This window comes from Calypte anna, chromosome 8 (genome assembly GCF_003957555.1).
Source record: "Calypte anna isolate BGI_N300 chromosome 8, bCalAnn1_v1.p, whole genome shotgun sequence".
NCBI classification, from domain to species: domain Eukaryota; kingdom Metazoa; phylum Chordata; class Aves; order Apodiformes; family Trochilidae; genus Calypte; species Calypte anna.
This window is the reverse complement of record NC_044254.1, coordinates 23,248,787-23,276,270: the sequence shown is the minus strand read 5'-3', so window position 1 is coordinate 23,276,270 and position 27,484 is coordinate 23,248,787. Positions and strand designations below refer to the sequence as shown.

General features: G+C 45.2%; 1 protein-coding gene across 1 annotated transcript; it reads right to left on the bottom strand.

Annotated features, from left to right (window-relative positions):
- Positions 1 to 1,508: 1,508 nt before the first annotated feature.
- Positions 1,509 to 26,197, bottom strand: SLC5A9 (solute carrier family 5 member 9). Its single transcript, XM_008493942.2, has 14 exons — positions 26,009 to 26,197; positions 24,877 to 24,948; positions 20,964 to 21,068; positions 18,650 to 18,814; positions 16,006 to 16,111; positions 15,376 to 15,456; positions 14,416 to 14,621; positions 13,489 to 13,624; positions 12,469 to 12,576; positions 12,142 to 12,292; positions 10,785 to 10,953; positions 10,009 to 10,224; positions 3,658 to 3,805; positions 1,509 to 1,717 (listed from the first exon to the last, which is right to left on the bottom strand). Exons 1-14 carry the CDS (start codon positions 26,135 to 26,137, stop codon positions 1,509 to 1,511), a joined length of 2,001 nt encoding a protein of 666 aa, XP_008492164.2. The 5' UTR covers positions 26,138 to 26,197.
- Positions 26,198 to 27,484: the final 1,287 nt, after the last annotated feature.

Sequence of the window (27,484 nt, the reverse complement as noted above, 5' to 3'; positions counted from 1 at the left end):
CCAGAGCAAACACACTGCCCTGTTTGCTGAATTCCTCTCCACCCTGCTAAAATGCATGTGGTTCCAATTCTTTCCTTTGTAATAAACTGTACCCACCACAGCGTATATTCTTTTAAATAACATTTTAAAATATTTTCCGGTAAATTAAAGTGATGACATGTTTGTAGGGTTCACTGTTAATTTCATTTCCTTTGGCTCAGCCAGCCAGATAAAATGCAATGTTATTAATCTTTGTTTAAAAGACGATCCTTTGCCCAACAGTAATAAATGATCTTGATAGATTGGTCAGGAAAATGAATGATAATCATTTGCAGATAGACACAAGCCTAGTATGGAAGATTAATAAGAAAATATGTATTGGCATCATTAATAACATCTGCTGCCAATGGACTTGTATATTGGTTACAGCTCTGAAAGTGATGTGTTCTTGTTAGGATACTGCAATTCATCACAGGCTGTGAGAAGTGAGGCTGCAGAGTGCTCCTGGGGTGATGAAAAGCTGCTCCTTGGGAAAGCCTCACCAGGAGCTGCCATCGGATGAGCCTCTCCTCACCCAAGCTTCTCCACCTGCATTTCCCCATCTCACTCCTCAAAACTCTTCCAGATCCCAGGAATTTGCTTGTGATGATGCCAAGGTGGGTCAGAGGGGCTTGGAATTGGCTGAGGAAGGCAAGGTCCAGCCTTGGGCTTGGCCCAAGGAGGGGAATTTCTTTTCCCTACCACTTCCCTGGTGACTGTGGTCCCAGGGAGAGCTTTGTGTGTCAGTGCAGGAGATGCAGCCACAAGAACCCAAAGTCAGAACTGGCTTTGTCACTAAGGCACCTTTATTGCTGGTAATGCTGTTAAGGGGCAGGATTAGCCTGATGAGCAAATGAGGTCAAGTTCTTGTAAGCTCTACTCTCAGATGGCAGCATGGGCAGGGTCCAGGGGGCTGAAGGGAGGGCAGGGAAATACCTGTCCCTGCTGCTGATGCCAACTGGGGGTGTCCAACACAGGTCCTGGGGGGGGGCTGTGGGAGCCAAGGGTGGCAGTGGTGAGCTAATGCAGTCTAACTCTGTCTGAATTTTGGCCATATAAAAAAATACAACCTGCAGGTAAAATCTCTTTCCCTACACCAGTCTAAACCATTAGTTCTTCCCCTAAGTTCAGTGGTGCAAAGCAGCCCTGAGCTGGGGAGGCAGGGGAGTGGGGACCTGGCCGTGCCTCAAACAAGATTTTTCAAAGGATTTGATCCTTTCTGGGTTTGGCTCTGCACCTTAAAAATTGACCCCTGGTCTTCTGACTTCACCCATATGCCATCCCACATGTCCACTGCCTCCTGGATGAGAACTCTTTTGAGTCTTGGCCATACATTATTTATGGAGAACCCGAGCCCCACAGTCATTGTCAGCAAGCAGTGCCTCTAGGGAAGAGCCATGCCAAGGTCCCTGGGGACCATCACCAGGGTGTCTGTCACCCAACACCTCTGTCTTGAGACCAACCAAAGCCACATGCTGCCTGACCCCACCTCAGCTGAAATATGCCCACAGAAAGACATTCACAGTCAGCAGGACAACAGCATTAACATCACAAACAGTCTTCCACAGGGGCTTTTCCTCGATGCTGGTCAGTCTCTGCTCCAGGGCAGCTTTCTCCTCCTGGGAAAGGGTGGGAGCAGGAGTAGTGGACAGACCACAGAACCAAAAGTACAGCATTTTCCAGCAGGGAATCTTGGCTGCTGCAAGAGACAGATCAAAAAAAGAGGTGTTATTGTCTAGCCAGCACTCTTCCCTCTTCCTTCCATGGACCAACCTGGAGGGGGGCTTGAGATGCACCTTGGATGGGAGATGCAGGATGATGATGATGATGGGAGAGGGGAAGGGAAAGCTCTGCTGCCACCATGGACAGCACAGCTTGGTTACAGTTGCTTGATTGCAATACTGGTCGTTCATTAGTTAATTAACAGACCTCCTCCCCCTGCTCCTTGACCAAGCTTCCATCCACTTTCCCAAATTCCTGACAGCATGAGGGTCCATTTAGAGATATCCTGGCTTATTCATTACATGTGACATGCTGGGTGAAGCTTGTGTTTTAATTGTCAGCCCTGTGCTCCCTGTATTTCACTGGCTGTTCTTTTCAAAGACAACCTTTTTTTTTTTTATTTTTAAATGCAGAATGTAATAAGGCCTTAAAAAAGATTTTAACAAAAAAAAAAAAACAAACCAAAAAACCACCCCCCCCAAAAAACCCCCTCATTAAGCTGTCAACTGCTGTGTTTCACATTTCCTTTCCCATCATTACTAATTACCAAAATACCAAGACTTTTGTTTATAAAAATCTGAGCTAGTTAAGTGAACAAGCAGTTGATAAAAATAAATATGCTGAATCACTGCAATTCAATTTAAACCCACACTTACTCTAGTGGGGGGAAAAAAAAAAGAAGATATTTCTTTAGTTGTTTAGCTTGGCTGTAATTGGCTTCAGCATCGTTTGGGCTGATGAGGAAAAGGAAGGAGTGAAGAAATCTTGTGTATGTGGTTTCCTCTGAGGTTTTCTACTCTGTAACCTTGGGAGTCCAAGATTAAAATCATAAAGCTGCACATTTTTTAATGGATTTGCAGAATAAACCTGTGCCCACTCCGAAAAGAACTTGCCTATGTAGCATCTCCTGCTACTGTTCTCTCTCCTGACAACTCTTTTACATTTGACTCTTTGCCTTCTATCTTTTTAAATGCCCTTGACAGCTCTTTGAGCTGGGTTTGAGTTTTAACCATGGCTTAGAGCCTAAGGGAGGATGAAAGATAATATCAGCATAATGTAAATGAGAAAACTGAAGCTTGTGGATTTACTCTTGGACAGCCACAAAGTGCCTGCTGGTCCCATCAGATAATGATGCTGGTTTGATACAATATCCTACAGCATCACTGGGTGAGTTTGGCCAGCAAAGCCCACACAGGGGTGAGGAGGAGGCATCTCTGGCACATACAGAAGGGGTTAATCTCCTGGCAACGATGAGGACATGATGGGATCCCACTTTTACATGCTGAAAGTTCAAATTACAGAGCCAGCCATGACTTTGACAGTGCTGGTGGTTATGTTGCTGTGATTATGCCTGCAGTAATGCCATGGAGCTCATCAGGAGCATCTTGGTGAGACAAATAGCTGCAGAGTCATAGCATGAAGCCCCACTATTGCTTGGGTAAGGAGCAGTATCCCAGCAGCAGAGATCTCCATGCTCCCAGGGGTGTTGCTAGGTGTCCGCTGACTCCCACCTAAGGAGTCCAGCCCACCACTAATCATCCAGAGCAGAACTGGGGCAGTTTGCATGCATGAGTAACTTGTTCTAGAGAAGAGGAGGAAAAGCATTTTACTGAATGATGGGTTTTCTCTTCTGTTTGTTTTTTTTTTTCTTTTTTTTTTTTTTTGGATGGTTTGTTCTTTTTGGTGTTTTTTTGTTTTGGTTTTTTTTATAGAATGGCAGCTCTTCTAAGCAATTCAGAGTGAATGGTAGAAGATATGTTAGAAAGACCAGGAACTGTGACCATTTCATTTGCCACTTCTTTATAACAACTGGTACACTTGTAAAGAGAAGGTCCAACTCCAGTGAGTGCAACAGATGGCTCCCAAGAGCTTTAAATCTCTTTCATGAGTGTTCATGTTCACAGAGAGCCACCCTACCTGGCTCCTCCCTGCTGCCTGGATCTGCACTTTCAACCAAGTCCCTTTCTCCGTTGGCTGAATCAATCTGTGCTGCTTCACTCTTGAAAGTTTTCAGGTCAATGGCAGCTGCTTTTCTGTGTCTTGTCCACCAGGTCAGGCAAGCCAGCTGCAGAGTGGGACAGGAAAAAAACAGGTTACTGACTGTCAGTGCTCACCTGGGACACCAGTCATATCTCTCATCCAGGGGGAAGAGCCAAGATGCTGAGAGGCCTCTTTTGGGGTGATGGTCGTTCCCCCACTTTATCTCACCTTCCTTCTGTACAGGAACCCACACCCTGGAAAAGAAAGCTGATACCACCCAGTGAGAGCTGAAAAGCTGAGAAAAAGTGTGAACTAATTTAGTTTTCTCCCTTCTGCTTTTTAAATTAGGCTGTTCCATCATTATCTCTACTAAGAGGAACTTTTTGAGCAGACATTGAAGAAGCAGGTTGCTATTTGTTATGCTCACTTGACTGACATGAAGCAAAGATGATCTGTGTCCAGAATGGCAGCTCTGCAACAAGGAAGGACAATAAAGTCAACTGAAACAAAAAATTTAAAAAATAATAATAAAAAAAAGCCAAAATAATCCTCTCTGGATAAAATCAATCACAGACAGCAATTGCTCACTGAGATAAGAAAGGTCATTTGGGTTCTGGCATACAGAAATATGGACAGGGGGGCATGACACAGATTTATGGCCCTGGGAACACTGGTGTCTGAGCAGCTCCTTTCCTGGGGCATGGAGTATCTTCTGTATAGTCTCAGTTGTTGCTCTATAGGAAAAGAAAACCACAATGTGGATATGAAACCTCACAGCTGAGACATCAAAGCAGCAGCCTTCACTTCCAAATGAGCTTAACTCAGGAGTCTTGGTGGGAAAAGCAGCAGGATCATGGCTCACACTCTGCACCTGCAAGTGTGTGTTCCAGCAGTGGAACTCTGTGGGCAGACAGAGCCATGAGAGCAAGGACCAAATCACAACTCACAGGGAGGATTTCACTGTACATCAGACCAACAGGTCTGGTTATAAGTAGAGAAAAATGAGCTCTGTACACACACCAGAAGACTTGCCAGTCTAAATGCCTTTTCTCTTTTTTTTTTTTCTGTTGATTTGGCTTTTTTTTTTTTTTTCTTTGTTTATTTTTAAGCTTTAGTTTTTCCCACAGTGCCAATAGAGGAAATTAACTCTCTGCAGTCGTTCAGTGGAAGACTCATGGGAAGCCATGGAAGGGCATCAGTCCTGGAGAGGCTTCTGTGGCTGGAATCTACTCTGCTTTAGAAAACCAGGAGGTCTGAACCTCTTATCCTAGTCTAGAGTATAAAAGACTTCCCTTTCCCTCCCTCCCTGGGACACAAGGAGCACAGAGGAGGCATAAATCTTGCAAACTTCACCGTGGTCACTTTTGCAGCTGTGGGGTGGGGTTAACCATGCCCAGCAGCTCAGCTCTTTGAATTTAAGCCAAGCCTGCTGCTTTTTTGGCTGCCTATGGCACACCAAGCAGCTTGGTGGCACTGACACTTCCTAACCTCAGTGTGCTCTGGCTGAGCCAGGCAGCAAGGTCCCTGCTCATCAATCCCATTCCAAGGCAGCTGCCCCCTTGCTCCAGCCTCTTGGATGCCTCTTGGATGGGACCAGGGCAGCAAAGCTGTAGAGGTAAGAACAGGTCAGACAAAGTCACAAACTTGCCTGACAAGCAGCTGCCTCCCTCCTCTGCCTGTATGGAAATGAAAGTCTCAAATGGGTCACTTACAAAGTAACCTGAGTTTAATTTTTGAATTTTTACCCACACAGATCTAGGCAGGAGCTTCCAGCTGACACAAAATGTTGCATAATTTCCAGAAGATTTATAGCTTTATTTAAATCATTTTCAACCAAGATGAGCATTGGGCAGGGCTAATCTTTCTTGTCACGATGTGCTAAATTGCTTTGATTTGATGATCCTCATCTTTCTCAAGGATTTTTTTTTTCCCTTTTTTCTTTTTTTTTTTTTTTAAATCACTTCAGAAATGTCACTGGGACATAGCAAAGTTTCAGGGTAGTAAAGAATCTCCAGTGCTTTTTCTTTTTTTCCTTTCTCTCCTCTTCCCATGTGTCTCTGGATGACGGTCTCTTCACATTGCTGTAAAATTTCCCAGGGCTGGAGTTTACCTGGGAGCTCAGATGGGAACAATTCCCAATGGAAAACAACATGGACACAGGTAAACTCATCACCTCTCATTCCACTGACTCACCCAGGATCTGCTGCTTTGACCATGGCCAAACAAAGCCAACTGCTATCCTAGAGAGCTCCTTAGCCAAGCATCACACCCACACCCCTGCTTCATCCTCCCCTGTGGTGGATTTTGGCTGCTGGAATTCCTTGAGGGAAATCCTTGAGATCCCACTTCTTTGCCATGACAAGAAGGACACATTCTGGGGCAGATGGGCAGCACTCTATGACCATAGAGGCCACCCCAGAGGTGACTGCACTCCCCTGGCTCAGCCTCATGAAGGGATGGGGATGTGGGAGGCAAATACACAACCAAGGAGTGTGTATTCCCTGCTGCCAGGGAAGCTGTGATACCATAACTGGACCTTGGATGTGATGCCTGAGGTCTCCTTGCCCAAGGTCAGGAAAGCAGGGGGGCAGCTGATGAGTCCCAGCGAGTCTTGTAGCTCTGCTCCCCACTGTAGAGCCATGGATGGGCCCTGCTGGGGATCTCTGTGTGTCCCCTCAGTTTGCTGCATGCTGAATGAAGGGTTCCCTGAAGAGCTGAGCAGGCACTGCTGTCAGTGGCACAAAATGATGCTGTGGGAGCTTCAGCTGCAGCACCTCAGGAGGGCAGAGTGTGGGTTCAGGAGAGTCCAAATGGGCTCGATGCTCCTCCTAGGGCACACACCTAAAGGAGCTGCTGCAGCAAAACCTCAGGACACAGGGAAAACAACCCCAGAGCACATCAAGTGAAGCTGCCAAGCTATCAGCCTGCCTGGCTGAGCCCTGAGCCCTCGGGAGGTGGCTGCTTCTGTAGCACTTTTGCTCCTCTCCCTTTTCACCCTCACGTTCTCCTTGGGCAAGGGAGTTTTGCTGGAACTCAGCAAAGTTTTTCTTTTGTTGTTTGTAAACTAGAATAACTCCTTCTGTTCCAAACTGCCATCTGGCACCTGACAGTTGTGTTTCAGCTTCACAGTCTTAAATTTAATTGTAAGCTCTTTTGCAGGGTTTTCAAGGACAGCGTGACACAATATGGACTACCTACAATGAAGACATATGAACTCTGGAGCATATCAAACAAATTCCTTGCATACTTGTTTTCCAGCACAGCATCAATCACCACAGGGATGGGAGAGTATCCAAAACAGCAGGAGAAAATGCTACAGCTTGCAGTTTTTGGATTATAATCCATTTAAAGCCAGGCACATTAGCTGTGCCACTGCAACATCAAATACAAATCTTGTTTTCTTTTTCTCCCTTTGCTCACTTACTATCTGAAAAACATTGAGATTCCATATTTAAAGTTGCCCAGTGTAGATCCTCAGCTGGTGTAAAGCAGCATAACTGTGTTCAACAGCTGCTCCTGGTCTTTGAAGGCAGTGGAGTTATGCTGATTTACATCTGCTGGAATATGATCTATCACTGTATTACCTTGGCTTTTTCTTTGGTGGCTTGTTTTTCTTTTTCATTTGCTTGACAAAATAACCAGTGTAATCCTTACCTCTTCCACTGTGCCTGTCACCATGGCATCTCAAAGAGCAGAACAGCAGAACCAACCCCATGCATTTTCTATAGGGAAAAGACCTATAGGCCTTTCCCTATTTCTATAGGGAAAAGACCTCACAAAATGAGGGCTGGGAAGCACCAGAGCTTCAGAGATCTTCAGACACCTGCTACCAGCCTCCCCCTCTCATCCACTCTCATGGGGACATTCACAGGGAAAAACCCAGCAATTTTGAGGTGGCTGATGGCCAAACAGCAAGTTCAGGTGGTAGTGTCTACCCAGAGGGTTAGAGCCAGACACATCCATTCTGATTTCTACCTCCTGCCTTTCCTTCCTAAAATCCTTCTGTCCTTGAGTCATCCCAGCAGAGCCACAGACTAATGAGATATGAGGAGACAAGCCCTGCTTGCAGGATGCTCTGAGAAACCTTGCTCCCAGGAGTGATGGTCCAAACCTCCACCTGTGCTCATCTCTAGGGAAGAAGTTGGGGTAAGGGTGACAGAAGGAAAATGAAAAATTTTGGGTTCATTGCTGCCCACTCAAATTTACACCAGAGAGGCATCAACCAAGTGACGATGGCACCTTCCTCATCTTTAAAGCCAGGCCTTCATTTTAGCTCTGAGAACACTGTCAGACCTTCACTGCTGGAATTAGGGACAACCAGTAGAAACTGAATGGAAATCAGACTAAAATAAAATAAGGGCAGACTCTCCTATTCCTGCTGAGCTATGGGAAGAAGGAATTAGCTACCTTTTACAGGCACGAATTGCCTGGAAACTCATCTCATTTTCTTTGTGGTGGGAAAATAGTGGGGTGGGAGGGCACATGGGACATGGGTGGTCATCACCATCATTAGATGATTGATTTGGGTCTCTGTGTCCAGCCTCTCACTACCACAGGCAATATTGATCATTAGTTTTCTTTAACAGAGTCTCTCATACAGAGGTCAAGCACTGAGCTCAGCAGTCTGTGGGGTCCATAACCTCCCAAAAGTGTCTCCTGAACAAACCTCATTAGAAAACTTCCCCAGAAAATCCCAGTTTGTGTATGCTCATGCCTTTGCTAAGCTCAGCTCCCTCCCTGGCTCTCCAGATCTACCTGGGGGGCACCTGCCATCCCTTGTCGTTTTTTTCCTCTGAGATAACTGCACACAGGTGTTTCAGACAAAATCCTCTCTTCCCTGGCCATCCCAGTATTTTTCCTCCCTGGACTGCTTTCAGTCTGAATCTACCTTTTCTGAGCACTGGCTTTTTGAAGACTATGTCAAATAAAGTCCCTTAAGTCCTACATTTACAAACTCACCTATTTCTACTGAAAATCTCCTGTAAGGAATCTCTTATGAACATAACCTTTCTTTCCCTGATGCTACTATCGTGGATCTTCATCCTGAAGCCCCTTAAAATACTCTCTAAATGTTTTTAAACTTCTGAGATCAGACTAAAAAGCCTGTAAGTCCTGTAGCCAGTTTCTCCATTTCTTGAACTCGTGGTACCATGTTCACTATTTGCCAGCACTCTGTTAATGCATTTTATCTTGCTGTTGCTGTGGGCAGGGAGCACTGCACATGTTTAGTTATCACAGGTCAGATGATGAGTGGGAACTCATTAAACCACAGTAATTAATTGCTGGCAACCATCTGGCCACCCCTGAGCAGTAGTGAACAACGTAAGCAGCAGAAATAATGTTGCCTCCTTGCCAGTATTTCTCACTCCCATGTGGATCCTCTGATAGCTAATAAAAGCTGAGACTTTATCTCAAAGCAGACATGAAGACAGCCTCTGTCTCTCCCTCCCTCTCTGTATCTGAGCACCTGCTTTCATGCAATCTTTAGGAGCTGGGTATCTTTCCCACCACAAACCTTCAATCAAACATGGATGGAACTGGTTAATGCTTTAGAAGTTATGATGAAGCAACAGATATAAAATGCTACGATGGGATCACTCTCATTTCCTCATGCAGATAGACAGGGGAAATATAAGTCTTAAATCTATCCAGTAACCTTTGTTTGGAGGTAGATGGCAGGTTTTTCATATTGACAGCTGCTTTGAAACTTGGGACTGAGAAGAGTTGCTATGAGGTTTTATTACACAAAGCCTCCCAACCCAACTCTGCACCATTTGAATGTGTTAAGTAAATGAAAAAGTTGTGTCTGACTCAAGGTTATTAAATGTAATTCAGATCACATTGGGACAAAATGTTATTTTCCTAAATGCCCATGTTGCAAAACGTATTAATCTTATTTGCCTGCAAGATTGATGCTGGCTCTGCTGAAACAGAGGGTAGATGCTACAATTAGATATATTTAATTCCTCCTCAGCAGTGCTCTATAATATGATTTCATCTCCTTCCCCTTCTTCTTTTCTATCTATTCCAGTTAGGATGGGCTGTGGTGTCTGCCCAGCTCCAGGCACAGCATGGGAACTCACACTCAATTTGAAGCACTCAGTGCCTCAGGAAGCATTAACACTGTGTGACCTGGGGAACAGAAAGCTGAGGAGCAAGAGCATCTGTGCAGCATATTCATCACACACCATTTCTTAACCATGGGAGGAAAAGAAAAGAACAGATTTCAGAGACTTTTGGATCCCAAACTGGGGCTCTGAGATAAAGGTGGCCCTGCAAGTCACTTACCTTTTCTTCAGGGATCGGTGGGGTGCAGAGACTGATGAGGACAATGACAATAGCAGAGATGATACAGAGGATAAGGGCAAAGTAGAGGTAGTGCAAGTCCTTTAGCATAGCTGGTCTTCTGTCCTCCTCACCACAAGTTGGGGCACTATAAATAAACTCCATGCCCATTCGAATGAGACCCAGAGCCAGCCCAACCATGAGGCCCCAGAAAGCACCCTGGGAAAAGGCAAGCATAAGGAAAAGGTCACTGCATGTTAACTTTGCTTAATGTTTTCTTTCCCTTTCCTTTCCTTACCTCTCCTCTTCTCTCCCTTCCTTTTCTTTCTATGATTAAGAGCTTTTATGCTTGATGGAAACTCACACTGACATGCAGCAAAGGAGGATGTTTTCAGTTAAAAACTCTCATTTTCTGCTTCTGCCCTGGAATATGGAACAGTTAATGCAGATAATCCAAGAACCTCTTCCTAGCAGCATGCCTCCAACTAGACTTTGACACATCATCCCTAAAGTGCAGAACACCTTTGCCTTTCATGCTTTCAAATGAGGCTGCCAAGATGTACCACTGGCAGTGGCTGCTTAGAAGCAGACACACCAACAGCAGAGACTGGGCTAAGATCCACTTATGCCTTCCAGGGAAAAGCTGTCCAGTTGTCACAATTCAGCTGGACTGGCTTTAAGTTTAGAAAGTTTTGAAGGATAGGTAGTGAGAGGAGAGCTATTTCTTGGCTTTATCTAATCAAATGTGTGTATCCATCAGCTGCAGACACCCCCCTTACCGGCTCATTGATCCTCTTGCAGAAGACTGCCAAGACAAAGAGGGCTGTGATGGGTGGGGACAGGTAGCTGGTTATGGACTGCATGTAGTCAAAGAGCTTCCCACTGTTGGCTGATTGAACAATCGGGATCCAAAGAATACTGATGACTACAAGGATGAGGATGAAGACTCTGGAAAATGAGGATAAAATTATTTTAGCTCTACAGGTGTCAGAGTCCACCTGAAAATGCAAAACTCACTTTTGATGGCTCTCAGAACTTCCTTCGAAAAAAATCCACAGATCACTCTCAAGAAGAACCTTTCTTTGTGTACACAGGAAGAGAGAAAATTCTTCTCTTCTAGATAGTTCCACCAGTTCCTAGGCTAACTTCACAGATTCCAGAGTGAGCTGAACTAGGACTTGCCAGTCAAGGGGCACAAGAGATCAACAAGGGCAGCATGGCTCCCACCTGAGCTGAATCAGAACTAACTCTTGGATGGATAGAGAGAGGGACATGGAGGCTTGGGGAAGCAATCTTTTTGTCACCTTTCAAAGCAGATAACATGCTCCCCCTTGTGCATTTGCCATTTTTTAAGTTAATTTGCTACTTATTAAAATTGTTTTTGGAGTGTCAGTTGCATATCAGAACCCACCTTCGTCTACATAATATATGTTATAAAGTTTCTTCCATATTGAACAGGAGGTGCTTTCCCTCTCACTACTTTACAGTGGTGGGGGATGAGGTTCCCTGCAGCCTTCACCCACCCCACAACAAAATTTAGGAACTTAGTTCTCATGACTGAAGAGGAAAAGCATCACAAACATATGACTGCAGTCTAAATTTTGATGCCAGAAGGACTTCATTTGCCCCTGATATAATGCAATACCAAAGCTCACTTGCAAAGGGCACTATAACTAATCAGAGACAGAGGGCTGGGAGGCCCAGCTCTTCACACTTCTTCCTGGAGGGAAAAAAAAAAAAAAAAAAAAAAGGAAAAAAAAAGAAAAAAGAAGGAATTGCAATGTATGGCTCCTATATGATGCAAAGATAAACATGTTCTGAAACACCTCTGGTGACAGTGACTCCTGAACACCACTGGCTTTTCTAAAAGTTACATTTATGATAAATGTGCACTATTTATGATAAGTTTAAAGAAGAGAGGGCTAATGATCTCCCTAGCCCAGTGTTATGCTCTGCATTTCTCTTTGACCAGCTCCAGCTGAGATGAAGCTGGAAAATGTAACGCTGTTTCCCAGGCTGTATTCCTGGTTTATATTTTAGGCACCAGATTTTTCACAGCAAGACCAGACTGATGAATGTAAATGCTGCACTCCAAACAGATGATGAGAGCAACAAGACATAAAGAAATGTAAGGACCTGCTCACAATCATCAGCTCCTGCTCCGAAGCCTTTCTGCGGATCCGCTGCCAGATGTCTATAACGAAGAGAGTGCTGCTGCTGTTGAAAATGGAGGTGAGAGAACTCATCAAAGCTGCCATCATCACAGCAATCATCAAACCCCGGAGCCCTGAGAGAGCAAAAAAAAGGGAAGGAAAATCAGGACTAGACCTTTGGCCTCTCAGCACTGTTTTTTCATGGCAATGTCTGGTAAAATTCCCCCATCCCTAGGGTGGGTAAAGGCTATCGGACCCCCCATGCAGAGGATGGTTCAAGCCCACCTCAACAAAGGTAAAGGTTTCTCACCATCAGGCATGACTTCTATCACCAGTTTGGGGTAGGCAATGTTGGAACAACCCACTGCAACTCCACAGACCCTTGTACAGATGTCAGGGTCTACACAGCCCACTTCATCTGCAGAGGAAAGGAAAATAACAAGAAGTCAGAGTAAAAACCTCAGTGAGCCGTAGCTTGTTTAATCCAGGGGAACAAACCTTGATGCCCTGTGTGCTTTCATATAAATTCAGAAGTGCAGGTGGAATACAGCTAGAGCAAGTGGAGCTGAAGAACATTTTACATCGTAAAATGAAGGTGAAACTTCAAGATGACATTTTGCAATTCTGTTCAGGGTACAGATAAAACTCTCCTGGATGTTGCTTAATTCTAATGCTTGATGACTTGTCATTCCTGAGAACTGGACTGTTTCCATGAACCTGTCAGCTGAGTTACCAAACGTCTTGCAGGCGAATTACTCCTATTTGAGGAAATCTGGGAGAGAGGCACTCGAGACACATTTTCCTCCAGGAGTGGTCCTCCTAACAGGGGATTTCTTCCTGGGAATTGGCAAACTGGAGAAACAAGCAAGGAGAGCTCCTTGGGAAACCACAGGGAGGGAACCCTTGCTGTTTCCCAAAGGAGGGCTGTTTGCCATAATCCACCAGGAATTGCATGAATCTATCAATGTGGCAGACATTTAAGAATCTCACCAAGTACCTAAAGAAAGTAACCCATAGGACCTAAAGGATGACCTGAGTGCTCCATGTATTTCATCTCACTGGTTTTCTTGAGATAGACAGATGCATGCAATGGCCACAGCATGGAGCTATATGACCCCAAGGCAAAATATGTCCCATATGGATACTCCCAGTGATATCTGCACTGTGGAAGCTCTGGAGGTGGAGGAAGGGTACAGGAACACCAGTGTTTGACAAGGAATCTGTCTGAGTTTGACTGCAGTTTTTGAGGTGTCAAGGGCTGAAGGACCTGTGTGGAATTTGTGGTCAGGGCAGATAGAAAGTCCTGTGGGAAAAACCACAGGAAACTGACCTGGGTAAAGAGCTCTGCTGATCATTCCTGGCATGACGATGAAAAACATAGGCAAGATTTTCAGATACCCTCCTACCACGGATCCACCTTTGGCATGGGAGAGATTTTTGGCAGAGAGAGACCTCTGGACTATCACCTGCAATCAGTGCAGAAAGAGAGCAGTGAGTAAAAGAGAAACACTCCAGTGAGAGCAGGATCCATCCTCTCTCTGTCTTTCACTCTCATGGATGACTTTCATCCAGCAGGATCCCAGGGTGTTTCACATGCCAATGGCAACTTTCCCATCTCAGATGACTGCAGCCTGCTGCCACAACTCAGAGCTCAGTGCACAGGCTATAGGAGAGGGCAGTGTGGAAATTTCCTTTACAGGAATCATTTTGCCCTTGACTGAAATGAAGCCACCTTGAGGACTGGAGACAGCAGCTGTACAGCAGCAACGAACAAGGGATGAAGCAGACCGTGGGTGTTCTGGTAAAAGTTCAGAGGTGTTTTTTCACAATTATCCCATCTTAAAGGCCAAAAGCACTGTGTCTTGAGAAAAAAAAATACAGTTTTTTGTGTTTGTTGCTTGGAAAGAACTAAGAAACATGAGGCCTCTGGGAATATGAATGGCATGTCTGGAGGTCTATACCAGGTTGCTACAGAGCCAGCTCCAGACCCACATTTTCCTATCTTTATCATGCTACTGCATGAAGACCCACAGTACTCACCAGCCCACAATGGGATAAAGATAGAAGAAAATAACCTGCTCTTTCAGCACTAAGAAGTGCACAAAAATCACAGCGTCCTGAGAAGATAGAAGGAGTCTAGAGAAGTAACTCCTGCACAGTGGAACATTTGTGTTTCAGCTCACAAACCCACACAGTCAGGAGTGGACTGGAACTCATAGTGGGATGGTTTGACTGGAGAGGGAAATACCTCCTTTACCTGGTCAGTGCACCAACTCCAAAGAGCCAGCACAGTGAGGCCAAATATAAGGCCAGGCCAAGGAATATCTCCTGTGATTGGATCCCTGAACATATGAAAAGCATCCTCACGTGGGAGGTGACAGGTTGTGTTTGGGACTGTGATCTTTGGTATTGCTGTGCTGTATTTCTCCTGAAGTCCTTCATACCATCCAACTTTTTGAAATCCTAAAAAGAAAATGCCAGTGATTTAAGGTCTGGTGCAGCCTACAAATCTCTTTCTTTATCTCATGATTACTTTTCTCCTATCTTTCTCTCATCTCCTTTCTTTTCATTCCACCTTTGCTTTTGGCAGTCAAGGTTTTTACAGGAGTCAATTGGATTTTGCCCACAGTCCTTGTGGTTTTAACAGTGTACCCTGGAAGAGGATCAGTGCAGGAAAATCTCCATGATCCTAATCCTCACAATGTCCTCAGTACCTGGTCTTTGCTCATACAAGAACTGGAGCAGGAAAGTATGACATGAAACAAGGTATATCTATATTTCTGTTAACCAAGAAGGCTTAAAGCAAAGACTGATGATGGTCAGTTCCTTGTTGCTTTTTTATGTTTTTATAATGCTCAGTTATGCCCAGATGAATGCACAGTAATTTCCAAAGTCAACAGGCAAAGTCAGCAGAATTGCTCTGAGTTTACATGAGCATAGTGAGAGCTGAGTTTGGCTCTGGGGATGCAGTGCTGCAAGTTTTTTGGCAGCTGCAGGTAAACCCAAATTGGTAAGGTGAAGATATGCAGAACCTCACCTCCATACAGTTAGTGAAAAGGAGGAAACAAGTCTGATGCCTTGATGAAAGAGATTTGTGCTGGCATCATTTTGAAAGTGGTTAAAACTTAATTCTCCACCATACATGAAAAGGTGAGGTACTTGCTAAGGTTTCAGGACTGTTATAATAGTGTTTGATGCCACTGCAGGCTCCCCTTACCTATGAACATGAGGATCAAAGCTCCCAGCACCATGATCAGGGTCTGTAGTGCATCTGTGTATATCACAGCAGTTAAACCACCTGTCAGGAGAACCAAAGACAAGAGGCAGAGCACATCACCATGTACAATGAAACAAATACCTCACCTACAGAAAGGTCTCCCTTGGCCCCAGGTCTGTGATTTCAGGACAGACCCACTGGGAGAAGTTGGCACTGAGCTGGTCCCTAGAACCCTGTAGCTGTCAAAAGCCCTCCCATAAGGAATGGCTTGAAGGGGTTGTCTACATTTATGGGGGGACTTGGAGGCAGATCAGCATCTTAATATCTAAAGATGACAATGTTACGAAAGAGACAAAAAGGAGAAAATATGGGCAGTGGTAGCTATCTGCATAGAGGGAGATGGAGGCCTTTTTTAATATCAGAAAATTCTCTAGAAAACAGTGATGCCCCCCCATGTCAGTGCCACTTGGACCAGGAGGAAAGAGGGGAATATAACAGGGCAGGTGCTATAAGAAACAAAGGATATTTCTCCCTCAGGCCAGGACCTGAATACGTTTTCTTGTGTTGGAAAGGGGAAACTTTTATCCTAGGCTCCAGTTTACAGTATTTCTTTTAAAATGAGCTCTTTACCAGCTATGGTGTAGACAGCAGTCACTGCTAGCAAGACCACAGTGGACAAGTAGAGGTTCCAGCCCAAAGAGATTTGGATGAACAACGCTCCAGAAAAAATGTCTGTCTGGAATGAAAAAAAAAACCAAAAGAAAACAAAACAAGGGCAGTATGGCATTAGTAGTGTTTTGTGCAAGTGAAATCTAATAAAGCAGCCAAGAGCCCTCAGCAGTTGAGAGCTTTGACGAGGGAGGACACCACGAAGGTGAAGTGGAAAAGTAGGAGAGAGTATGAGGCTGTCAGCTGTGAACCTTCTTGATCTTGGTGTAAGAAAAAAAACCCCACAACTTTCTTTCAGGTCAGAGCTCTCAGCATCTGGGAGCTGAGGCAGCAGGGTGAAAATCAAGGTCCTACACCAAGGGACTAAAAACTCATAAAATTAAAGACCTCACAGGCAGCCTTCAGGGCATGTAATCCTCACTGGCATGGATAGCTGTTGGTGGAAATTCCCTCCTTTTGCTGACTGTGAAGACATCTGTGGGGAGCAGGAGACTGTATCCACAGGCAGAGGGGGAATAGGAGGAAAATAGCAAAGAACAAGGTTCTTCCCAAGATTACATCTCAGTGGCCTCACGTCCAAGAGACACTCCTGCTTGAAAGACTCCTAACGTTTTGTGCCATGATTTATGTGTCTGAAAAGGTCAGCAGCTTGCTTTTCTATTCATGCATTTCAGCATAGGAGGATGACTCCTGAAAAACAGGTTTTACCTCCTCAGGACCTGATTAGAAATATAGAACCCCCCATCTGCTTGGTTTTGTTTGGAGGAAGTGAAACCAGAAACTGGGTGAAACCTAGAATTACAAAGATTACATCGTAGAAGGAGCTATGGGAGATGTACATGTTGGGAAATCAATTTGAAGGATACCTGCAAATCTGTTGTGGGGTGAGTAATAATTGACATTTGCCAAAAGAGACAGAAGGGATGGGGCAAGAGTTCTGCCTGAAACAAGCAAGCATCTAGTGCAACTTCTGACCCCTGCAACCCTGCACCAGGACAGCCCCTGCCAGCACATCACAGGAACCTCTGGGGCTTTGACTTCCCAGCAGGAAAAAACAAACCCCTCCATAGCCATGCCAGACCAATCCTTTGACAACACTGCTTATTGAGATCTCTGCTTTTCTTTGTAACCAGGGAAGACTCCACAATGCCCTAGTTGCTAACCTATGTTGGGGCAAAAAGTACAGGGAGAAAAATTCTTCTTGTCACCACCTGCCTGCTGTCCAGACAGCTGCTAAATGAGCTCTCCACAAACAATATCACTGCCTAATGGAAAGCACCTCTCCTGCCCAGAAACTCCACCAGCTACATCCCTCAGCCACACCTGAATTAGCTGCATAGAGGAGAAACCACTGAGGTGAAACAGCAATGACTGAGGCCAGGGTCCTGCTCTGACAGGCAAATAGTGCTCTGCTGAAGGTCATTTGGAAAGATTTGTCTGTTTTCACCACGGGCTTTGTCTGTGTAATTGTGCACACCATGGAGCTGCTGCAAGAGAGCTTTCATTTACCCCCCTGTAACCAGTTCTGCTCCAAATGCCTCTTTGCAAGGCATCACCCTGGGCAATGCTTCAGTCTCACAGAGCATAACTCCTGGGGACAGTAGTGACAGCAACGGGTGACATGACCAAGAGCTGGCAATTAGAGTAGGAAATGTATCCCATAGTCCCAGCCTGGAATTGTTCTTCATGCACCTCCAAGGACCTGGGGCATAATAAACCTGGGGGAAGGACCCTGAGGGCAGCTGCAGAAGGCACGTGGGTGACTCCTCTGCCATCAATGTCTTCCAAAGCAATTTGACATCTAAATACTTCAGCAGAGTCTGGTTAAAACTGACTTGTACTGGTCATGGGACAACCAGCTGGAGGCAAAGGACTGACACTCTCAGATCCTGTAATGCTCTTAGCAAATCCCTAAGTTCTGCCTCTTTATTAATGGCATTTAAATGAAGGCAAATACCCAGCAGCTTGCACTGCTTTTTGGCTACCAGCAGGGCACAATTCTAAAAGCAATGCACCCATGGAAGGTGTGGTGAGTTTTGTCTTAAGCTGGAACCTACCTCCCTTTCACCATATCCTTTTTATAAAACACAGTTGACAGAAGAAAGAAGAGTAACCACAACAGACCAAAAGCTGAAAATTCTTCTATAAGAATAGCAGCAAAATAATCAGTAGAACAATGCAGATTTATGATAATTCAAGAGAATTTCCTATCTACAAAATGCAGCCAGCCACATCCTCAGGTGGGATAATGCTGCAGTTCCCCTGTCTGTACTACCAATGTTTTGATCTGATAGAAGAGGAAAAGCAGGCAGATAATTTGACAATTTATGGTGCTTATACTGTTTCGTTATTAGCTGCCATACCCCTGTTAAGTTCTCTCTGTGCATTGCTGTTCAGTGAGGGCTCTCTTAGGGTAGGTCTCCTTGATCAATCAAAAGGCAGGGATTTACTTAAGCAAAGCAGCACACTGACACACTCCTACTGTTTCTGGTAGCTGAGCTGGTCCTTCCAAGGATATCTGAGTTCTTTCTGAGCAGCCCTGCATTGTATCAGGATGCTCTAGCCCTGCCCTGGACATAAGGATGGTGTTCAATTGGATACATACAGATATCCTGGTGAATATATAGAGAATGAGGGACAGTATAGACATGTAGATTTGTATCCTCTGCCCTCCAAATCTCTTCTGCAGGTACTCGGGCATGGTCACCACTCCTGCTGCGATGTAAACAGGCACAAAAATCCAGCCCAGAGCCACAAGTGTCCAGGTAGCCTGTTAAGAAGATGGAGAAAATAAAGGCTCGTGATTCAAGAAGTGGGAACATCCTTCTCCTTCTCTCTTTCAGTGAGCATACTAAGAAAGCAGAAGGGTACAGTGCCATGCAATATATTTGGAAAGCAGTCTGAGTTTCTCTCCCTGCTCAGATAATCATCTGGAGGACAAATGGAGGAATTTGATCTTATAGAAACCTGCCAATGTGTGAAGGGTCTTGCAAGAAAACTGGGGTAGGGCTTTTTACATGTGTGTGTAGTGAGAGCACAAGGGGAAATGGTTTCAAACTTGAAGAGGGGAGATTTAGGTTAGACATTAGGAAGAAATTCTTTAATTTGAGATTGGTGAGACACTGGAAGAGGTTGCCCAAGGAAGTTGTGGCTGCTCCCTCCCCTGGAAGTGTTCAAGGCCAGGTTGGATGAGGCCTTAAGCAACCTGGTCTGGTTTGAACTAGATGACCTTTAAGATCCCTTCCAACCTTAGCCATTCTCTGATTCTACTCTATGAATCATTATAATATCACTGAAAGCTTTGAAGATTTTCTCCAAAGCCCTGTGTCTCTGTCATGTCATCCTGCTCCATCTCATGGTCTTTTGGGCTAACTGGCATATTCTGTCGGTCTGGGTGTCTGAAAGATGGTGGCCTTTGAAATCACTGATGCTGTGGCAGTGAAGAGTTAAGTGATTCAGAGAAAGATGGGAGCATCTGTTTGTTTCTTGATTAGCAAGTGATGAGACTGAGGTAGCAGAGTGTCCCTGTGGAGAATAAAAATAAACAACACCAAGACTCCACCAGGATGTTCTCCTGGCAGGCTGAAGCATATGTGCTTCTGTTGCTGGTAGGTAAAGGGAGAGGTCAGCTGCTTTTGCCACAGGTAAATGGTCTTTTGGAAGGTGTAAATTGTCTCCTGAAATCTATTTCTTCTCTGAAACTCAGCAAAAGTGCAAACAGGAGACCTCAAACATAAATAAAAGGCACTGAATTGTTAGCAGTCACCTCCTGGCAGTCTCAGGCCATTACCTTTCATCCAAGTGCCTTGCATTAGTCCAGATTTTACTGTGATCAGTTATTTAAGTTATCAGAAATGAAACTGAGACCCAGGAGCTGAGATTGTGAATGATCGAGGAGAACAGCAATGGCTCCTGCAGTGGCAGAAATTGGCTCAGGTAAAAGATGCTCATACGATCCCTGCAGCTGAATGATGTCCCATGCTGAAGGGAGAGAATAATGGCATATCTAAAGTCCCTTTCCAATCTGAAAGAAATTAATCTAAACTCATAAAGTTAGATTTGCCTTGACATACAATCTTGTCTTCAGGTGCTTCTGAAATTACTTGAATAGATTTACTTTAAGTAAAGCAATATTGGTACGTCCTACATGCACCAGGCTGAACACCAGCTCTAGTCCCCTCACAAAAGACTTAGAGTTGATTCTAAGGGTATAGTAAAAATACATAGTGAATAGGTATCCCAGGAAAGAGCTTTTGGTGGGCCCTGTCTGTGCTTGGCAAGTATCTGGTAGTATTAGTGGTCTCTGCTGATACAGACAAGAGTTTTAGGGTTAGGTGAGAGGTATTTGTTGTGAGGCTGGCACTAATCTCACTCCTCATCACTGTGGCTGAGACATTTCATTAACATCACCCACAAAGTAGCAATTTTCCAGACCACTTCCAGAGGGCAGAGTGGGACCTGCCTTTGTACCCAGATCTTCACCCCAAATATGCCACATTTCAACAGCTGACAGGTGAATGCAGTGTTTTGCTAACTCTCATGGCTTTACACTGAATTTAGGAGGACATGCTGCTTTTTTCCCCAAAATCTGTACCCAGAATCCTGCAATTACCCAAGTATCATCTCAGCATACAGCATTTTAAAAATAAAAGCACCTTCTATTTTAATCCTGACAAGTGCAGACTAAAGCTTAGAAACATGGCTGTGTACTTCTGGGAAGGTCAAAGAGCTAATAATTTTTGTGGGTTCCAGACAAACTAAAATAAAGATCTCATGTTTTTAATGCTGTCTCAATGTCTGGAGGCTTCTCTCCTGAGGTTTGGCAACTTGGAGTTGCTGTTACCATCTGATTTTGGAGACAAACCTCTAGTCCCTTTGGAAGCCGTGACATCTTAGTTGACAATATAAGAGGCTCTTACATTCCACTCAAAGCCCCCAACAGCAAGGCCCCCAGCTGCTCCAGTCCCAGCCAGGCCAATGAATAATCCACTGCCCACGTTGCTTGACATCAGGGATGCTCCAATCTGAAACACAGGCACAAAACCCACAAAATCACCTTGAAGAACTCCTACATCAGCCCAAGTGTTTTCCCACCTGTGACTCTTTCCCCAGGGCCTCATCTACTTATAGAATCATAGAATCATAGAATTGGCTGGGTTGGAAGGGACCTCAGAGATCATCGAGTCCAACCCTTGAACCACCGTTGCGGTTGCTAGACCATGGCACTGAGTGCCACATCCAGTCTTTTTTTAAATATCTCCAGGGACGGAGAATCCACCACTTCCCTGGGCAGCCCATTCCAATGACGGATCACTCTTTCCGTAAAGAAATTCTTTCTAATATCTAACCTAAACTTCCCCTGGCACAACTTAAGTCCATGCCCTCTTGTCTTGTTGAAAGTCGTTTGGTAAAAGAGCCCATCCCCCACCTGGCTCCAACCTCCTTTCAGGTAGTTGTAGAGAGCGATGAGGTCTCCCCTGAGCCGCCTCTTCTTTAGGCTGAACAACCCCAGTTCTCTCAGCCTCTCCTCATAGGGTCTATGCTCGAGTCCCTTCACCAGCCTGGTTGCCCTCCTTTGGACCTGCTCCAGGACCTCGATATCCTTCCTGAACTGGGGGGCCCAGAACTGGACACAGTACTCAAGGTGTGGCCTCACGAGGGCTGAGTACAGGGGCAGAATCACTTCCTTGGACCTGCTGGCAATGCTGTTCCGGATACAGGCCAGGATGCCATTGGCTTTCTTGGCCACCTGGGCACACTGCTGGCTCATGTTCAGCTTCTTGTCGATCCAGACTCCCACTTGTAGGTAGGAAGCTGGGTGCTAATAGAGAGCTAGGTTTTTCTTCTCCTTTTAAAGAAAACTTCTTTCATGTCTTAAAGGGGGTGTGTCTACACCCTTCCACTGTCCTCTCTCCAATGCAAGTCATAAACTCAGCACTGGGATTCACTTTGGCAATGGTTCTCCATGCCTGTTATGGGGACAACAGTGGGGCAAAGAAGCTCTGGTGGCAGCCCCAGATACTTCAGCCCCAGTTCCCATGAAATGTGATGGATTTCTCCAATCCTTTGTTGCTCAGCCAAAAATGTGCCTTCTCCAACCTTGCTGCTCCTTTTTTTACCTCCCCACCCAGATCTTGCTGAGAGCACAGCTCCCTTTAAGCCTTTCACTGACCATGCAAGGTTTACCCAGCCATGGTGACAGGAGTCCTGTCTTGGAGCTCCTCCCAAGGAAGCAGATTCCAAAAGCACAGCACAGGACAATGTTGGAAACATGGAGATCTTTTATAGTTAATGTCTACCCATAAGTTCAAAAATCCTCAGCTCTGCAGTAAGCTGGAAAATGCTAATGCCTCAGGTTAACTTTGACTGTGCTGTCCCTACCATGGCTCATCGACACACTAATTGGATGAATGCAAGCTCCAAGGCACTTTAAACAGGGCAAAGACTATCTGACTTAATTACTACTTTTATTTTGCATAAAACCTCACCTCCTTTCCATATGCCAACACCAAATCTCTCTCAAGGTCAAATAAGAAGATACCCAAAGGACAAGTCTAACCCTTTGTCTCCAACTCTCCAGAGAAAGTTTGCTTTTACCCACATCACCTAGAAGGAGATCTTTCTCTCCATAGCAGTACAAAATGTGAAATAAAGAATGATGGAATTTGTTCTCCTCCTCACCTTTGAACAAAGTAAAACATTAATATGACATCAACACCCACACTGACTCCTGCCAACAGCTCTGCCTTTTTGTCTAAGGAAACTCCTGGTTAGAGAGCTGGCTGCTGCAACAGGAGTTTGCAACTGAGATGGGAACTGGTGCTCTCAAAAGATGTAAAGAGTTTCCCTGAGATCTGTGTCAGACACAGAAATACCCAAGACACATTGCAGAGGAGCAGAACTGTAATATCAGGGTCTAGCTGTGGCTGCCTAACACATGGCAGAAATCTGTCACCCCTTTAAAACTAAATAAAATATACATAAGCCTGTTGTACCCAAGGTGAAGGCCACAAGGAGCTGAGCCTGCAGGAGTGCTGCAGAGGTGGAACCAGCTCTCTGACAAATAAAATTGAAAAGTGAACAGCTTTAGAGGTTGCTTTGAACTGAGAAGAGTAAGTCAAGTGATCCAAGCGCCAGCCTGGACCCAACAGACTTTGTGGCCACTTGTGGCTGGAGTCAAAAGGAATAAGAAATACTTTCTTTTATTCTTTCTTTTTTTTCTTTTCTTTTTTTTCTTCTTTTTTTTTTTTTTTTTCCTTTTTTTTTTCTTTTTCCTTTTCTTTTTTCTTCTTTTCCCTTTTTCTTTTTTCTTTTTTTTTCTCTTTTTCTTTCTTTTCCTTTTTTTTCTTTTTTTTCTTTTTTTTAAGGGGAAGGGGATGAAGGGGAAGAAGAAGAAAGGGAGGAAAGGAAAGAGAAGGGGAGGAAAGAGAAGGGGAGGAAAGAGAAGGGGAGGAAAGAGAAGGGGAGGAAAGAGAAGGGGAGGAAAGAGAAGGGGAGGAAAGAGAAGGGGAGGAAAGAGAAGGGGAGGAAAGAGAAGGGGAGGAAAGAGAAGGGGAGGAAAGAGAAGGGGAGGAAAGAGAAGGGGAGAGAATGGGAGAAGGGGAGAGAATGGGAGAAGGGGAGAGAATGGGAGAAGGGGAGAGAATGGGAGAAGGGGAGAGAATGGGAGAAGGGGAGAGAATGGGAGAAGGGGAGAGAATGGGAGAAGGGGAGAGAATGGGAGAAGGGGAGAAAAGGTTAGAGGAAAAGAGGGAAGGGGAGGGATGGGGAGGAAAAGGGAAGAGAGGGGAGGTCAGGGGAGGTAAGGGGAGGGTAGATTAAGGGGAGTTTAGTGGAGAGGATACTAGGGGAGGAGAGGTTAAGGGAGGTTAGGGGAGGGAAGTGGTTAATGTTCTACTATAGGACCTTATAATTTTTCCTCTCCTAATTAGAGATAACCATCAAACTAGGCTTTTCCATTACATGTCACTTGGTTGAGACAGAAGTATAAAGAAAAAGAAATAGGAGATTTTAAAAAGGTGCATGTGTCTCTGATGGAAAGGGTTGAAAATCTAGCCTAGTGAATTTATAGGCAATGTACATCCAAAGGGGAAAAACAAAAAAACTAAAAAAAAAAAAAAGGGTCTTGGTTGAGAAGTGCATTCTGTTATCCACAACTCACTGGAGAGATATATGGTGCTGAAGTCTGGCGTTGGCTGAGAAGGATCTTTATTCCTGTGGTGGTTTTATTCCTTTCAAACTTTAGATTATCTTTATATGTACCTTTCATTCCCAAGAAAAGGTGCTTTCAATAGATTTTTTTTTTCCCTTCATAGTGAAGATTTATACTTTGGTGGTTTGAAGTTTATAACCTTACATTGTTAGTCAATAATCTCAACTTTGCTCTAAATAGCAAGGGCTCAGAAAATCCTGGGCTTTGGGATTTATTTTTTTTTTCCTTCAGTCTCTAAATGCTTTTTTACTGAAGAGCACATTCCTAGATTACTTAATGCTCTCTTGGCTTTGGGACAATGGTATCTTTGGTGAGTTGGGGCCAAATAGTTTCAAACCCAGCTAGGAAGTCAGGACTCCCAAACTTCCATCAATGTGAACATTTGTATTGCTAACTTTTAATTTTTATTTCTCTTTATTTTTTTACTGCTAACTGGCCTTTCGGGCCAGCAGCTCCATGCTTTAGCCCATTAAGAAAGCTGCATGGGATGATTCCAGATGAATCCCCGTTCAGCTCAGTGCTACAGTCAAAATATATATGCACTGGATACCCTCACTAGACCTCCTTATATCTGGAATTGCTTTTGAAACATGAGAAACAGAGGGATTCATTTCACTCACAGGCCACCACGTCATGGATCGTCCCGCCAGGAAGTAGCCTCCAACAGTCCCTCGGCTGGAGCGTATGGAAGACTGGAAGCAGAGGGAAAAAAATAAAGTTTCCCTCCATTCTCCCACTTTGAGTCAGATGCAAAGCCCATCCCAATAGCCCTGAAACAACCCATCAGTCATTTCTTGCACTACCCTTGTCCTACTCTCATGGATGTCACCGAGGTGAACTGAACTCAGCACAGTGCATGGCTCAGACACAGGCTGAAGCAGGGCCTGTGCTAAAGAGATCTGATTTTGATAAATCTAGGGGTGTGGATGCTCTCAGTCATGTGAAGATATGTGTTTACATGTTCTAGAAAGGTGCCCACTATGTTATCCATTAAGAGGAAGCATTTTCCTCCTCACTGTCCAGCACCCCTGTCAAAGGCCTTCAGAGCTAAGTAAGGGCACAGGGATAAGAATCATTCCATAAGATGCTGTCAGGGACTGCATTTTTCCATGACATGCAGGTGTACTCCAGGATAGCCAGCAATGCTCTGCTTCCTCCCATTGTGGTGGATTCAAGGTTTCCAGCAGTCTCACACCTGTATGGCCACATCACACAGCCCCATCTAGGAAGGGATTTCAAGAGCAGGAGGATGTCCATAGGCCAGCAAGACCCTCTGATGTGACTGAGCCTGACTGTGCTTGCTGTTTGCAGCAACCAGGAACTTGCAGTCAGGCTCCATAATAGAATGGTTTGCTGCAGAATGCATGTAGCAGCACCCAACTGGGTTAGCAGCACTGACCATCAGGCCAGGAGAAACCTGAATACCTGGTCTAGAGCTCCAAAAATTGCTTTGTGTATCTGCCACATGCATGCCAGGCTTCAGTCATTGCTTTTGTCTCCCTTTGTGCAAGTTTCTGGTAGTCCAGCTTTGGAAAGCTTTGCCCTTGTCCCCTCCCTGCCCACACCTTGGGTTAAGAATATTTTGCAGCATGGGAAACAGACATTACCCCCAGAAAAAGTCCACAAACCCAGACAACAGGCCACGTGTGTGCAGAGGATGCCTTTTGCAGACAAAATACCTTTGTAACCCTGGGTGTTCAGGGAAGATCAAAGACCCAGGCAGACCTAAACCAAATCACCTCAGAGACTCACCCATATCCCGACGAAGAGGACAAAAGCAAAGTACAAAACCACAACGATGATGTCTGCCACCCCAAAGACTGCTGTCGTGTCCCTTGGCAGCACGGGCAGCTCCGTGGTGGCTGGAGTTGGGAGGATCATGGCTGCAAGCAAACTGGTGATTTTCTCTCTCACACTGGACTTTGGTGCACGTTTGCCTTCATTGCTTCCCCTGTAATAATTAACAGGGTAGAGAAGGTGTGAGCAAGAAGCTGGAGCTGGGCAGGACTGTGGCTAATGCTTCCCAGCAAGCCCCAGAAGAAGGTTGGGCTCCATGGTTCATTGGTGAGGACCTTTCCACAGCTCTGTGGTGTGAACACCCCTCCCAGTTGCTCCTGTGTCCTTGTGCCAGCAGCCCCATCACCTTCCCATTTATCCACTGGTGACAGCCACTGGGATGGCAAATGGGTGTCAGATTGCCTTACTCCCCCTTTTTTCACATCACTCTCTCCACAGCATCCTACAGGGGAATGTTTCTCCTGAGAAGAGGTGCCATAGAGGGGAGCTGGTCTTTCTTCCTGGTGCAGGTGGTGAGTAGAAGACAGGGCAGTGGGTTGTGCCAGCAGGCAAAAGCAGGGGCTTCAACTGATGTTCCTGGGGGAGGTTTAATTTGGGGCTGCCATCCTGACAGGGATTTACCCTGGGAACTGTCAGAAAAGAAACCATGATAGACTAGCTGGATGCTAAAAGAAAGGGAACACATAGGGTTGGGACTCCTTGGATCCTACCAGGTTTGCAAAGTGATTACAGTGTTGGTTGTAGGTCCCAAGCCTCCTTCAGGTAATCTCCTGGTCCTCAAAGCAGAACCATCTCCTATCTCCCCCACCCTCTGCCATCCATGGTCCCCCACCCCATGACATCAGGTGAGACATTTTAAACTTAGGCGAGTTTTACTTCTTATTGGTTTCAAGATGGGCAACAAAACCTCTCTCTCATTTTATTTTACCCCCTTTCTCCCAGTGTTTTCTTGTTTTCTGTTACCTGCTTGCTCACTAATTGCAGTGCCAAAGCAAGGTCCCTTCCAGCCCTGCTCCCCAGGCTGAGGTTCTCTGGCAGTGCTGTCTCCCCATAGTCTCATTTTCCACAAGAGGCTTTTCAAGACTCAAATGATTTAACAAGCTGAAGTACAGTTACCAGAAATCAAATATCTGGAAGCCTAAATCCCCTGGTGTTAGCAGGCAGCTCTCCCTGCACAGAGCTGGTTTATACTCACCCACACACTTTTCCCATTTATTAACCCCGCAGCACCTGAAAGCAAAAAGACAGTTGTCTAATCTTGAAATGCATCGAATTCCTGCCCAAGAAGCAAACAGAACCAGTATCTCCAGTCTTCCAAAATGAAGAATCCTGCTCCCCATGGTGACTCCAACCCAACATCTTTGCCCATCCCAGCCCTCACCCCCTTTTCCCAAGGCACCGTACCAGCCCCAATACTTACAAATACTTGAA

Excerpts from the sequence above, each read along its gene's own strand:
- SLC5A9 (XM_008493942.2), bottom strand. The coding sequence starts at position 26,137 with ATGATCCTCCCAACTCCAGCCACCACGGAGCTGCCCGTGCTGCCAAGG. Across the intron at positions 13,625-14,415 it reads GGAGTTGGTGCACTGACCAG|GTGATAGTCCAGAGGTCTCT; the intron begins GTAAAGGAGGTA and ends CACTGATTGCAG. Across the intron at positions 3,806-10,008 it reads CACCGATCCCTGAAGAAAAG|CTGGCTTGCCTGACCTGGTG; the intron begins GTAAGTGACTTG and ends CCCACTCTGCAG.